The 15,627-nt window shown below is 46.2% G+C and overlaps 1 protein-coding gene across 6 annotated transcripts in view; it reads right to left on the bottom strand.

Annotated features, from left to right (window-relative positions):
• Positions 1 to 15,627, bottom strand: part of LRCH1 (leucine rich repeats and calponin homology domain containing 1) — a 212,435-nt gene that overhangs the window by 132,205 nt on the left and 64,603 nt on the right. Inside the window, exon 1 of one of the 6 annotated variants that reach the window (XM_089304121.1) lies at positions 4,186 to 4,420. The exons of the other annotated variants lie outside the window; for them this stretch is intronic. Within the exon in view, the coding sequence (XP_089160247.1) occupies positions 4,186 to 4,225 (40 nt within the window). The 5' untranslated portion in view covers positions 4,226 to 4,420. Of the gene's footprint in view, positions 1 to 4,185; positions 4,421 to 15,627 lie in introns of those variants that run through there. 6 annotated transcript variants of the gene reach the window in all.

Genomic DNA, 15,627 nt, shown 5'->3' with positions numbered 1-15,627 from the left:
ATTTGGAGCTGGCAGATTAACTTCACACATTTGAGATTTCCCCATCAAGGTGTTAATGTTTTTTTTTTTTATTATTCTGATAAAAACAGACTGTGTCACCAGTATGAAAACCTGAATTCTGACCTTGCAAGCCCCACCTGTCCAATCTTCCCACCTGCCCCAGGACATTCTCATAATGGACAGCCCCATTCAACACGGACTCCTCACAAGACATTTCACCTCTGTGGGTCTCCCAGAATCCTCAGCAAACTCACACCACCACTGGGAGAGGAATTCACGTTCACTCACCAAGGAAAAAGCAAAGAGCAAGCCACGGAGAATGTTGACTGAGCCATTGCAATAGCCTGTTTCCAAGAGCAGGGCCGGGTTAGGACATGGGAAAGACTGAGGAATGGCCACAGCGCTGTCATGCTGATACTAAGCTGAGTAAGTCCTGGCCGGTTCCCAAAGGGCTTTACTCCCTAAGGCGTGGAACACCTCCATCACCCAACTGCACGGCAGTCAAATCAAACACCGGAGAACGCAACAAAGGAAGCAGGCTCTTACAACGCAGTGTTCTATTCTGTTCACAAACCTTATGATCTCCATTCAGCCTTGTAGGAAACTTACTGCAAGTTGACAAGAGAGAGAGCATTGTAAACATTGGCTTTTGGATCAAGAAAGGAGGATGGGGCAGCAGTAATGGAAAGAATGATCCAATTGGCACCAATCACCAATGGAAGACAGCAGGCTTGAACATATTCCTAGAGGAAAAGGTTGACTTTGAACAACAACAAGTAATCTCCCACCCCTGCCCCCAGGCTATGAGTGGACATTTGTAAAGGAAGCTAGAGATTGGAACTCTGACTTACTGGTACTGGAAAGATAACATTTTAAAGACATTTTAAGACTCTTAAACTAACTGTGGCTGTCTTCACCCCACAGAATATTCTCATTCTCCCCCTCACTATTCTTTCATTAAATATTTGCCTCCCCCTCCTACCTTTTTGCCAAAGCCCCTACTCACTCTGCACATTCTAATAACCGCAAGCATTATCTTTCACCAAGATTGTGATTATTATTATCATTAACAAGAAATTACTCCCAAGAGGGCACAGGATTGCATTAAACACCCCAGATGAATGGTCTCCAGCTCGTATGGGAGCTGCAGCCTTCTCCCAGTTGCTCTCAGTGGAAGTATAATGTAAAGCTCAGTCTGAAACCACTCGCCCAATTACAGTGCATGCAAATGACAGACCGGCATCTTTTAACTACAGTAAAAGCTTCCAGCCCTGCTCGCTCTGGGACATGCGCCAGTGGGATCAGCTATTACACCATGGGTCTCTCTCCAAATGCTGTTTTCCCAAAAGGCTTCAGCACCACTGAGCAGTATGACACCAACAATAGAGCTGCTTTCCTGAAATGACGCATGGTGGACGTTTTCAGAGACACCGAAGCAAATGTAATAAGTTCTCAATAGACGTGGCAGCGTTTTCACAGTGCTCCTCCGCGTGGCTGGGTAATTCTGCAGGCAGTCAAGTTGTTCAAATGAGAAAGCCATTTTTTTTTTAGCTTAATTCTTAGCATAAATTGGTCTCAACAAATAATCTAGCCCCAGAATATGTGTGCTGTTTCTGGATCCTCCTCATCTTACAGGTCTCCTTTGGTTCTCCCTGGGTCTCTTTTAAAAGCACCGTGGAGGGGGTTCTAATCACATTAAGTATTCTAGAACCAAACTTCCATGGCGGCATGAACGTAGCGAGGAAGCTCTACTGGCACTGGAAATGCAGTTCAGTTACAAGAGCTCTGCAAGTCGCAGCCTGCTGCTGGAGACAGTGCTGGGATCTGCACTGATTTTTAATGAGCTTCTGTAGGCAATACTCTTGCACATGCTTGTCTGCTGGGAAGATGCAAATCACACCTCCTCAAGCTGAAGTGAACTGAAATCTACTTAATAGCCAAGACTGTACATGGTCAATTACGTTTCATTTCCTCTGTAGGCTTTCAGTGCCACCGACGAAGTTAATGGGATACTCTATTAACCAGGCAGGTGGCTGGCCAACTGCAACCCCACCAACATGGAAGACACGGGGTACCCAGCCTTGAGGGGAAGAAACCATAGAAACAAGTATGCTTATCTCGATTCTAGTTTCTCAAAGTTCTTTACTATACAAAAGTTTCATCACAGGGCTTCTTTAAATAGCAACCTCTGTTAGCACACCCCATTTCATTCAATGTACTCAGAGCTGACTTACACAGCCTTACATAAACACTTTTATTACGTAAGGGAGAATAATGGACTGTTTGTTTTAGATTTGGAATCCAAGGTCTGGAACACAGACATAATAAGCCTATATCTTATCCATCCTTTAAATCCCTCTAGTCAAGCCTCTCAGGACGCAGAGAAGGGACTAGATAAATGTCTGCAGGACCAAGGGACGAAAGCCAGCTTCGAATGGAACACACTCCCCCCCCCCCCAGCTTCATGAGTTTTCTATTTTACTATCCTAACACAGCATACAAAAGGGTCTGCTGTGTAAAACAATATATCCTTACTGATTACCAGGCAGTTACCAACTCTCTATAATCTGGTAATATCCTGGACTTTATGTAATTCTATGATACCAGGGCTATTATAATGTCAAATATATCCAATTACAAACACAGTAAAAGGCTGACATAGATTTACTTTTTCTAAGAAATCTAGTTACAGCAATGGGCAATAAGCATGACACCCAAAGTCACTTGCCAGACGTAGACGAAAGTCTGTCACTCCCCAGCTCGATAACTTTTGACTGTTTCCCACTTCCCCAGAGCAGTCTAAAGTTGATGTCACACTCAGAAGTGAGTTCTGACGGGTGTGCTGAGTCTCCATCTGAACCAGTGTGCAGGGCATTGCTGCCATGTGCTAGACTCTGGGGGAGAGACACAGCAGGGGCCCGCCTGCAACATGCCTCCCACCAGATTGCACATGTCATTTGGCTGCCAGAGAAATTCCTGATTTACTGCCTTTACTGGAAGAACCCATGTCAGAGCAGAGAATGGGAGGCAGGGGTAAAAATCCTGCTAGCCACCAAAACACGTGCTCACACTCATCCTTACTTTAGAACTCACAATTTTCCTGGATGCTGAGGCACCAAACAGGAAAACGCGTCCGCTGGGAGGAGCAGCCTGGGTGAGCAGGACAGGGGACCAAGACCCATCCCTGCTCACAGAGCCACAGGTGCCTAACACCACCTCCAACAGTCAGAACCCACTGAATACACCTCCTATGTATGCCCAGAAAGGTAATAAGTCCCCTACAACATTCCAGCATGTGACCTAAAATAGTTAATTATCCTGGGTTAATTATTTACTCAACGTCTTTGTAAATTAAATGTGCTCATTTAGCACAGTCCAAACTAAAACACCAATGGAATGCTAAGCATGGAACCGACTCTAAAGGCAAAATGATCCATCAGTTGCACAGTGACCAGACATTCTCTGGTGTCTTTGTCTCTAGAACTCACTGCTGCTCCAAACGCAGTAGATCGTGGACAAGCACTACTGCACAGCTCCTGATCCTGATGCACTGCCTCCCCACGGTCTGTCTGCTGTTCAGAACACACCACCTTTGAACTCCACACCACTTTCTAGCGGGCTATGCCACGGACTTTCATTTTACTCTGTGTGTTTCATTATAACTGGACATGGATGCACACACCGTGCAACAGTGGACACAGCATCTTAGTATCACTGTAAAAACAGGAAGAAAATAATATGCTGTTGGATGTGTTGGTACCTACCAGAAAATGCACAGAACCAGTAAAGTAACATTGCTTGCCCGGGGAGATAGATGGGGCAGCTGGGCACCGACCTGGGAGGAAGTTTCCTCCCCTCTGCTCCTTTTCCCATCTATCCAGCATGGGAACCTGCAAATGCATCAGCGGGCCAAAACAGTTTACCAAATGCAGACACTAGAATTACATTATCTCCCTTCCTAATTTAAATTAAGACTGAACCAAAAGGAAATGAAATGTACTCTTCCCCTTCAGCATGTATTTAATCCAACATTAAAACAAGACATAAAATGCAATTCTGCACTTTGGAAGATGGACCACTGGGAGTAACACAGACCGAATATGTAGGTGGAGAACTGAGGAAATACTTCAACGTAAGGATCTATTTCAGCTACAATGCTCAACACAGGAAATCGACAAGGCTCACCATTCACTCTGTCTTCCAAAGAAAAAAGAGTAAGACTCATGCAAATCCAACAGCCGCCTCTCCCAAATGTTCCCTCTCTTCCAGCTGCAAAGCCAGACTTTGTATGCGATTTCTTTCTAAGAATAAAATTAGCCCGAGGATGATTTCTGTACTGAGGCCTCCTCTCTCCCACCTCTGGCTGCCTCTATGCCCCTGACCTTGGCCTGCACTTTGAGCCTGAGCTGCTGAATAATTCATTCCTTCAATGGTTCCTGAAAACACCTGGCCACGGCTTCACACCCAGCTTCCTAAATTGAAAGCAATGCGAAGGAAAATGTTTACATAGGGCCTTCAGTTAGGAAGCTAGTCCAAAGACCTCAAGAATTTGGCAGGATTTTTCTAAAAATACTTGTAAACTCTGAAGTACCACCCTCCTAACAGTCATGATTTCACCTAAGGGGTATTTCACTCAAGGAAAATTCCCTTCCCTGTTACGACACAAACCCACACTGGGAAACAGAACGAGGGACAGGTGTGGAGGCAGGCAGGCCTCAGGGTCTACTAACAGAATTCAACTCTGGCCAGCGCCGCGGCTCACTAGGCTAATCCTCCGCCTGCTGCGCCAGCACACGGGATCCTAGTCCCGGTCGGGGCGCTGGATTCTGTCCTAGTTGCTCCTCTTCCAGTCCAGCTCTCTGCTGTGGCCCGAGAAGGCAGTGGAGGATGGCCCAAGTGCTTGGGCCCTGCACCCGCATGGGAGACCAGGAGGAAGCACCTGGCTCCTGGCTTTGGATCGGCGCAGCGCTGGCCGTAGCGGCCATTTTGAGGGTTAACCAACAGAAGGAAGGCCTTTGTCTCTGCCCCTCTCTCTCTCTCTCTCTCTCTCTCACTGTCTAACTCTGCCTGTCAAAAAAAAAAAAAAAAAGAATTCAACTCTTAGCCTCCTGATGCACCAAACTGAAAGAAAACCAGACTGGGTAGCAAAGGCACAGCTCTAAGAAACCAACAATCCTACACATTCCTCAAAGTACACCAAGGTTTGTGGTGACGGGGACTGTGATAGGTTAAACTGCCGCCCTGCAGCAAATGCCCACCGAGTCCTTCTCAACGGGGATGCACTGTAATACAACATCCAGTGTCCTCGACATCACCATGGGACATGCCCGGTCACAGATACACAGCAGCTTCTGCAGACAGCATTGTTCTGCAGGCGGTTACGCAGAAAATACCAGAGTGAAATTCAGTGCAGACCATGCAGAATGATTTCCTCACACCTCAGGCTCCATATGTACACACACACATGCACACACACACACACAGCACTCTCAGGGAATAAAGCTTCTGAAACCTAGGGCCGTGTCTCAGTTATCTTCGTGTCCAGCTATCAAGTGATACCTGTGGCTCAAATAAAAAAATTTTTGCTAAATGAATGAACAAACCAACAAGAGCAAAACGAGGAAATGCCTCGCTATGGGGAAAAGGAAAGAACATTCTCGGGCCTGTCTTTTTTTTTTTTTTTTTTTGACAGAGTGGACAGTGAGAGAGAGAGAAAGGTCTTCCTTTGCCGTTGGTTCACCCTCCAATGGCCTGCCTCTGCAGCCTGCGCACTGCGCTGATCCAAAGCCAGGAGCCAGGTGCTTCTCCTGAACTCCCATGGGGTGCAGGGACCAAGCACTTGGGCCATCCTCCACTGCACTCCCTGGCCACAGCAGAGAGCTGGCCTGGAAGAGGGGCAACCGGGACAGAATCCGGCGCCCCAACCAGGACTAGAACCCAGTGTGCCAGCACCGCTAGGCAGAGGATTAGCCTATTGAGCCGCGGCGCCAGCCTCGGGCCTATCTTGAGTGAGAGCTTGCACTGCTGTTCAGCTGCTTAGAAACTTCCAGCAGAGTCATTCCATTTTCTCAGGAGAATCCGAGTGGTAAGTGTAAGGGCACCTACCAGCTGCAGAGAGAAGGCCTGAGCTGGGTCCCTGAGACAAGAAGGTTAGGTAAGGATGCCCGGAAAGAGAAGGCTCCCCGCTCAGGACCGGCTGAGCCCCCCGGGACTCACTACACAGCAACTCCTCTCAGCCGCCCCGGGCAGCACATGGTACGGTTGGGCTCGGATGACCGGGGACCAGCTCTGAGCTCTGATATTCAAGCTCCACCTCAGGAAAACAGAGTTGGAAGGGACCCACACATGCCTCAATACCCTAATTTCATAAAAGCAAAAAAGGGAGGCGGAGACAAATGAAGTGACCTGCCCACACAGGGAGTTAGTGATGGGCTTAGGACGGGAACCAAGTTCCCCAGGACGTTGGTCCAAAGCTGTGTCTAATTCACTACACTCCTCTGCCTGACTCCCTGCCCGCTCCCATCCCAAGCTCCCCAGGTAAACACCCAAAAACCCCTCCACAGACAGCCAGGTCCACCTGCAGAACACTGCACCTGTCCCAGGCACTGGCTTCTGTCATCCATCAAAGACACACAGGAAGAGACATCATTGCCTTCATGAAGGAATAAGATGCGGATTATGGGGCGTGTTTTACAGACAGTGGCTCACTCCTGATTTCCCATACAATGCTACCTCAAGTTCTCTTGACATCAAGCTTTCACTTTCACTTTTAGAAACTCACTAACACATCAGCCTCCACTGCCACTAGGAACTGGTACCTCACCCTGTTTACAACCAAGGACTCGGGTGAGAGATGCTGGCAGGTTAGGAGCAAAGTCATCCATCCAGCGATAGTTCTGCGGACACTTATTTTGTTGTTTTGTTTTGTTTTTAAAGATTTATCCTATTCATTTGAAAGAGTTACAGAGAGTGGTAGAGCCAGAGAGAGAGAGAGAGAGAGCATCTTCCATCCACTGGTTCACTCCCGAGATGGCCACAATGACTGGAGCTGCACTGATCCGAAGCTAGGAGCCAGGAGCCAGGAGCTTCTTCCAGGTCTCCCAGGTGGCTGCCGGGGCCCAAAGACTTGGACCATCTTCTACTGCTCTCCCAGGCCATAGCAGAGAATGGGATCAGAATGGAGCAGCCCGGACTCGAACTGGCACCCATATGGAGTGCCGGCACTGTAGGCCGCAGTTTTACCCACTATGCCACACCGCCGGCCCTGGGAGGCTTATTTTGAAAGCAAATCAGTTATCTTTATGACATCATAGCTTCAAAACCTAGTTAATAAGGCCCTCTTTCTGCTATTGTGCCACTTACTTTTTAAGTTTTATTTTGGAAGTTGATCTTATGCCCAGGAAGAGAAAGTACTCCTATCAGGGCAGCAGGCCTCGTATTGTTCCGCCTCACTAAATAAAGCCATTTTTCTCATCTGTAAAACACAAACCCACTCCAGGATATTTTTCTTTTTCCAATACCCAGTTCCTCTGCCAAGTACATTACCACACCATAATCCTATGTCTACATGTTCAAGAAACAATGTTTTAATTACTCTAGAAGCAAAATGTAAGGGAACTTTTCAAATTGTTAACCAACTGTAACCACCAGAGTTGCTTTACAATAACTCTGGGTACCAACAGAGACGAAAGTCAGAAAAGAGACAAAGGACCAGGCTATGTCTGGTGGCTTTTCTTCCTCAACTCTCAAAGCATTAAGCTTCCTGGGAAAGTTTCACCATCAAACCATTAGTAACAATAGTTTTTTTTAAGGCCGTCCACACGGAATACCAGTCGGGCATGTCTGCATGTGTCAGAAATATTTAGAGAAAATACGACTGAAAAATATTCAATCTTGGGTACAAGAACATCACTGAAATGCTTGCACTTAAAGCCTCTTTTATTCTTGAGAACAATAGGACAGAAACAGGTCCCAGTGCATATCCACAACAAAGGTCTTGCTGAAGGAATGGGACGGGCTCAAAGCTGGGTTTGAAAAACAGCAAACATTGCTGTAACTGCATCTGAGGCCACTTCCCCATGGCAGGAACTAAATCATCATCAGGACTAATAAGCCAGATTCACTGCTCTTCAATGAATTCACCACAGTGAACCAGAAACCAGTGGTATGCCTAAAAAGAACAGCATTCTCCCGATAAATTCATAAGGCCACGGGATCATGGGACAAGGTCAGAGGCCCAGAAAGCCAAATGTCAGATGGCTATTCTGCAATGACTTCCTACACTATCATACAACCCCAAACTTTTCCTAGCCACTGCCACCCCTTCCTGGGACAAAACGTTTTGTTTCACCAGGATATCCAACAGGGTAATTCCTTCTTAGATCGTTATTCATCCTGAATGTCATCACATTCTTGGATCGGGCAGTTCCTGGTAGAGGCAGTTAACACAGTGACTTCTAAGGAAGTTGCGACAGGAGAATCTACTGTATTCATTTTCAAATAAAAGACAAACAAAAATGTCAACCAGAAAATACGAATCAGGGTAAAATTCTAGACGTGATCGGGAAATGGCATCTACCACCAGAGATCAGATTGTATTAAGAATTTCTTTACAGGGGACTGCTAGTGTGGTGCAGTGGGTTAAGTTGCCATCTGCGATGCGGGCATCCCACATGGGAATCAGTTCAAGTCCCAGCTGCTCCACTTCTGATCCAGCTCCCTGCTAACGCACTTGGGAAGGCCGTGGAGGATGGTCCAAGTGCTTGGGCCCCTGTACCCACATGGGAGATTCAGATGGAGTTCCAGGCTCCGATTTTCAGGCTGGCTCAGCCCCAGTTGTTGTGGCCATTTGGGAAGTGAACCAGCAGATGGAAGATCTCTCTCTATCTCTCCCTCTCTCTTTCACTCTGCCTTTCAAATAAGTAAATCTTTAAAAAAAAAAAATGTTTTCCAGATGTTTCCTTAGTTGTGCATTTTTGCTTCTAAACAGTTTGTTATTCCACTCTTTATGAATTTGATATTTCTCTTTTCCATTTTTCCTTCAGGGGATTTGCTTGGCAGACGGTTATGATTCAGTTTTATGATTTATCATAAGCTCAGTTCATATTCTTCCTTCTACTCTTTCTCTAACAAAATCAACACCATGGAACCAGACAGAAAGCAAACAAAATTTAGTGACGGGCACACTGGCTCAAAAAGCAAAATTAGGAGGGATGAGGGAAATGGGGATAAACAAGTCAAAAAGTATGAAGATGCACTATCTTGGAAGAGTAAATCTAGAGACAAAAGGTACAACATGAGAACTATTATACACGAGAAATTTGCTAAGTGAGTAAGTTTTCAATACTCTCATCACACACACACAAACACAAAAGCTACCTATATGAAATGATGTAATATGCCAATTTACTTGAGCATAATCCTGTCACTGTATACAGGTATAGCAAAAACATTGTGTTGTATGCCTTCAATCTATACGATTAAAAATTTTTTTAAAATCTGAATGCAAAATTAATGAAGCCTGATTCAAGACACTAACAACACATAGAATCTGGCTCACCTAAGGAAGTGCTAGTGAAGAAAAACAACTTGTTAATGCTGCTTTTGTATTATCCAAGACAGAGAGGGAGAGCAAGAGAGGAAAGGAGAGGGAGAGATGAGAGAGAAAGAGAAATAGCCAGAGAGAAACCTCATGGATTGACTCACTCCTCAAATGTCCACAATGGTCAGAACTGGACCAAGCCACAGCAAGGAATGAAGAACTCAGTCCAGGTCTCCCATGTGGGTGGCAGGAGCTCAACCACCCCGGCTATCATCAGCTACCTCCCAGGGTCTGCACTGGCAGAAAACCTGGAATCAAAAGCTGGAGCAACGTATGGAACGCAGATACTCTGATACTGGACACAGGTGTCCCAACCGACCAGCACTCACCTGCTAGGCCAAATGGCTGCCCCTGTTAAAATTTTTAATCCTGCAATGCAGATATTTGGAACAGGCCACTTCAAATGACTTAGGGTAGAGGGTGGGGATTTAGAGGGCATTTAGGAACATATCAGATGTGGATGACGAACTCTGTGGTAGCCCTGCTTACCTGGTGTCTGTTTGAATAGTTTCAGCTATAAGCTACAGAGAACCCATGGCAAAACAGCTCAAGCCAGGGCCCGTACCAACTACATCAGAATTTGCTGACCTGACTATTCTGAAGCTCCCAAGGTGAATCTGATGCAGACAGACCCAGGGTGAGAAATCACAGCCCTGGCCAGTCGTGCTTCAGTCCTCAGGCCGTAGACCACTTACTAACCCAAGCACAGGGAAGGCCGGCGGCTGAGCAAGGCTCACAGCTGATTGTGAAGGAAGAAGGGCGGGGGCAGGTGTTGCTGGCTGGTGAGGAAGAGATGCACAAGTTTTGTTTTGTCTTTTAAGGAAACTTAAAATCTGATAACATTTACTCTGGTGATCTGAAATTACAATGCACATATCACAAATTTCTGCAGCTTTTCACTGACTTCCAACAAATGATATTATACACTGAACATATATATATATGTTCACATATGAACATATAGACACTGAACATACATATGATTCACAGAAGTGCAGAATTGTCCTTTTATTGTCATTTGTTTGAAAACACAAAAATGCACCCCATACTCTGAACAGTCCCATCACGACGGCTGTCCAGTTCCCACAGAAACACAAAGGTGAACACACAGAGGTGCCCGTAGGGGGCAAAATGATCCCCCTCCAAGAGGGCTGCTCCAGATCCAACACAGGCAAAGAGGTGGGAGTTCCAACAAAGCTGTGCGCTCTTAGGAATCTTCATTTGGAGTGCATAATGTCACAGGCGATGTGCCCAAGCATTATGGCACGTCAAGTTACTGCTGGCATACATACACTTAGAACTACAAGACAGACAGAACCGTTCCTAATTATTCCGCTCAATGTGTTCAGACCTTTATACCTGTATATAAAATACATACGTTTGTATTGACACTATACATTGTTATTGACAGTATTCAGTGCAAAAAAGCAGCAAACATAAAAGGCCTGGCTTGCCCTATTTTATTTCATTGCATCACTAATAAAGCTGTATTTATATCTTTTAGGTATTTTTATGAACCTTTTATAGGAGGGGTCTCAAGAACTTCATGAAAATTGTATATTATAAAAAAACAATACTATGGATTTCAAACTTCTTGCACCAAAATACACTTACCTTCTAACTCTATTTTCCATGAACATTCTGAAATGCCCTCACGTAACGACTGCTAGTTTTGTTTTCCTAGGAAAAACTGAGGTCCCCTTAAGGGCCAGATTAGCCGTGCTATTTTTTAATGACAGTGACAATACCGTGTGGAAAGGGTATCTACTTTGCTTCCTAGTCCTGCATGCGACACTCCGACACCCATGGCAAAGAGCGCCCTTGTAGCTTTTCCTCCATCAGTCTGAAATCACTACTGAAAAACTGAAATATAATGTAAGCCACCTGTGTAATTTTAAGTTTTCTAAGAGTCACATTTTTACGAAGGTAAAATTATTTTAATAATATTTCTTTCTTACCCTGATATACCCAATATATTATCTCAGTATAAAACCAACCTTTGAAAACTACTTGACATTCTTTTTTAAATATTAAACCTAAAATATAGCATCTATTTTATTTGATATCATATTTCAACTCAGATATTACTTTTAAAAATTATTTTATTTATTTATTTGAGTTACATGGAGATAGAAGGAGAAACAGAGAGAGACCCTCCATCTGATAGTTCATTCCCCAAGTGGCTGCAATGGCCAGGGCTGGGACAGGCCAAAGTCAGGAGCTTGGAACTCCATCCAGGTCTCCCACATTGGTGGCAAGGGCCCAAGCACTTGGACTATCTTCCACTGCTTTCCCAGGCACGTTAGCAGGGAGCTGGATTGGAAATGCAGCTGCTAGGACTTCAATAGGCACCCATATGGGATGCCAGAGCTGCCTGCAGCTTTACCTGCTATGCCACAACTCCGGCTCCATTCGCGCACCTTTTTTTGTTGTTGTTGTTGCTGTTAATATTTACTTATTTATTTGAAAGGCAGAGTTAGAGAGAGGCAGAGAGAGAGAGAGAATCTTCCATCTGCTGGTTCACTCCCCAAACAGCCACAACAGCCAGAGCTAAGCCAATCGGAAGCCAGAAGCCTGGAGCTTCTTCTGGGTCTCCCATGAGGGTGCAGGGACCCAAACACTTGAGCCATCCTTCACTGCTTTCCCAGGCCATAGCAGGGAGCCAGATGGGAAGTGGAGCAGCCCCCCTACCCTTATTGCTGACTTTATCAATTAACAATTGTTAACCTCAGAGAGGACGTAACTGAGTCACAGAGGACGCACATGGGACCCAGACTTGGCAGAAACAGACGCCCCTGTCATGTCAGCAAAGCCATCCTCCTCTAGGAATGAAAAAGGCAGGTGCTTGGTCTGAGGCTGTTGTCCAGAACAGCATCATGAAATGGGGAAGGCACTCAGGCCTCGTGTCTGGGCCCAAACAGGAAGCACGTGACAAAGAGACTGCGCACAGCACGCAAAACGGTGCCTGTGCCTGCGCCTGCTCTGGGTTTATTTACATCATGGTGCCAAATAAAAGACACTGACAGCTCATCTGGGTTCAGTGAGGCTTTGCGGACGTTCAGTTAATGCGTGGGAGGAGGCTCTGTGTACCTGGCTCACTCAGGTGTGTCATTCACTTCAAGAGGCCACACAACCACAAGCAAGCCGACTCCTCTTCACGAGATGAGCAGGACAGGGAAAACCAAGTTCCTGGACGTCCCATATTTCAGGACTGAATCACTTCCTGTCAATTTTGCCTCAAAGGGGAATGTACACAGTGTATAGTCATTTCTGGAAAAACTTAAGTATCTATAAAGTAACTCACAAAATTCATTGTCAATTACATGGAAAACTATTTTTTAAAAGATTTATTTATTTATTTGAAAGGAGGAGTTACAAAGAGGCAGAGAGAGAGAGAGAGAGAGAGAGTGTCTTCCATCCACTGGTTCACTCCCCAAATGGTCGCAACAGCTGGAGCTGAGCCAATCCAAAGCCAGGAGGAGCCAGGAGCCTCCCCGGGGTCTCCCATGTGCATGCAGAGGCCCAAGGACTTCCACCTTTCACTGCTTTCCCAGGTCATAGCAGAGAGCTAGATCAGAAGTGGAGCAGTGGGGTCTCGAACCGGTGCCCACATGGGATGCCACCACTGCCGGCGGTGGCTCTAACCGGTATGCCACAGTGCCCAACTCAAAAATGAATCTATTTTAAAAAGCCATACTGCATTATATGAACATCAGTCTGAGTCAGAAAGTTCATATTACTCTTTTTTTTTTTTTAGCAACAGACTGACAAATGTCCCGAAATGTTAATTATCTCCATTTGTAACTCAACTTCACCTTCTTTTTTCTTCTATTTAAAAGATGGAGTTGAGGGGAGAGGCATAGAGAGAGATACCTTTCATTTGCTGGTTCACTCCCCAAATGCCCACAGCAGCCAGGGCTGGGCAAGGCTGAAGCCTGGAGCCAAGAATTCAGTCCAGCTCGTCCATGTGGGCATTGCAGTGAGAAAACAGGAATAAGGGGGCATGCAACCCTCTAATGTGCAGACACAGGAAGCTAACCTGGTGCGAGGGTGGGCAACAACAGCATGTCCGTCAATACTTGTTAGGAAAAGACCGTACACCACTCTACTAAGCGTTCACTTCTCTTTTTTCCAGAAACTACTCCAATTCTGCCTTATGGTCTTTTCCTTGCATTGAGTAGAATCACAAGTCAACACTTCCCTGCATGACCCAGGGCACTGTCAGTGGAAACAACAACCAACAAGACAAACACCACATGCCAGTCTCCTCTTAACACCAAAGCAAATCAGTGCCAACAATGAAAGCACCATCTTCCATCTCTCTTCACAGCACATCTGGAAGGGACGTGGGCGTGTGTTTGCCATCACTTCTATCCTGTGATTAAACACAAGGGATGGAGAAACACATCTGGCCTTGAAGTGAGAGAAATGAATGTCCAGTAGACCCCAAGTCCCAGCAACTCTGGAAAAGCAGCCATGACCGTGACCCACAGCTGCCCTTCACGAGTCCCCGACTTCTTGGATGGCACCATGGGGTCACGGTGCCTCCACCTGCAATGCGCAGCCTCCTGATTTGATCAGAGCGTGAGCTGATCTACCTCCAGCCCCAAGCTGGTGTCCTGTGAGAGCAGAGTCAGGGCAGCCCTGCTTCCCACAGCACCCCCGCCTTCAGTTCTGCTTCAGAATGAATCGTATCGGCAACTCAGCCAGAGGTGAACACACACCCCAAAGATGGCACCGGCTCCCAATGAAGCTCTCTGTGACCAACAGGACTGTGCCTCTGCACCTCTACCCTCCCCCACCCCACCCCTCAATAATTGACGATCATTTTCCAAAGACGTGTGAGGACCTGAGATTCGATGTCAAGAGTGTTTAGTCTGGCCAACACTGTGGCATAGCAGGTGAAGCTGTCGCCTGCAGTACCAGCATCCTATATGGGCACTGGTTCGAGACCCAGCTGCTCCACTTCCCATCCAGCTCTCTGCTATGGCCTGGGAAAGCAGTGGAGGATGGCCCAGGTCCTTTGGCCCCTGCACCCACATGGAAAACCTGGAAGGTGCTTTCGGCTCCTGGTTTTGGATTGGCCCAGCTCTGGCCAATGTGGCCCTTTGGGGAATGAACCAGTGGGTAAAGACTTCTCTTTCTCTCACTCTGCCTCTACCTCTGTAACTCTGCCTCTCTCTGCCTCCCTCTAACTTTGCCTTTCAAATAAATAAACAAATCTTTAAAAAAAAAAAAGTGCTTGGTTTAAACCACAAGTAGAATTTCTCTGTAGAGAGTTTCCAGTGAAAAGAAAGAGAATGAATCATGGACCCAGGACAAGTAAGTCCACACTTAGAATCTGATCCTAATCACTTGTCTACTCCATGTTTCCAAATTAAATGGCCTTGTTTCTAGTAGTAAATACATCTGGTCTTTTATTTCAGTCTAAAAATAATAGAAAATCCACCATAATAAAACAAAAGCCCACCCCGTATACCACCCCTCCCAAAAAAAGGTACCTATTCTTCCAGACGTTCCTCTACGGAAACCACACAAAACACGTAAACACCTTCCAACAGGTTTGAGTTAAGTCGCTTCTTGGATCACCACCCAATGAAATGCAGCGAGGTGAGACTGGAAGGGTTTTCTCTGACGCTGTAGTTATTTCTTTGTCATCTATTAGTTAACAGGGTTGAAACCCAATTGATTTCTGTGATCCAGAGCCCACCTGCTAAACCACCTTCTTCTCAACTCTTCTACACCCACCCCTTCCAGCCAGAGCCCCCCAACATTACTTAAATAAGCCAGTGCCCTCTCTGCCTTGCTGTTCCCATGGAAACCCACGAAAGGCTCTGGCCTAGGCCCCTCCTTCACTCCTGTCTGGCTCCTGACCAAGACTGGCCCTGGGCAGCGTGGCATGCTCCCTCCTCCTGGGAAGTGAAAGTGGGAAAACCTGCCACCACAGGCATTGGCTAGCTTCTCTGTGGCGTCACTCAGTCACCCCCACACAGGAGAATCCTGCGGGTACAGACAAGACAGAAGAG

This window comes from Oryctolagus cuniculus, chromosome 9 (genome assembly GCF_051225735.1).
Source record: "Oryctolagus cuniculus isolate XC-2025 breed Fujian yellow rabbit chromosome 9, ASM5122573v1, whole genome shotgun sequence".
Classification (NCBI taxonomy): Eukaryota; Metazoa; Chordata; class Mammalia; order Lagomorpha; family Leporidae; genus Oryctolagus; species Oryctolagus cuniculus.
Note: the sequence above shows the minus strand (reverse complement) of the source record. Positions and strands in the feature narration are given on the sequence as shown.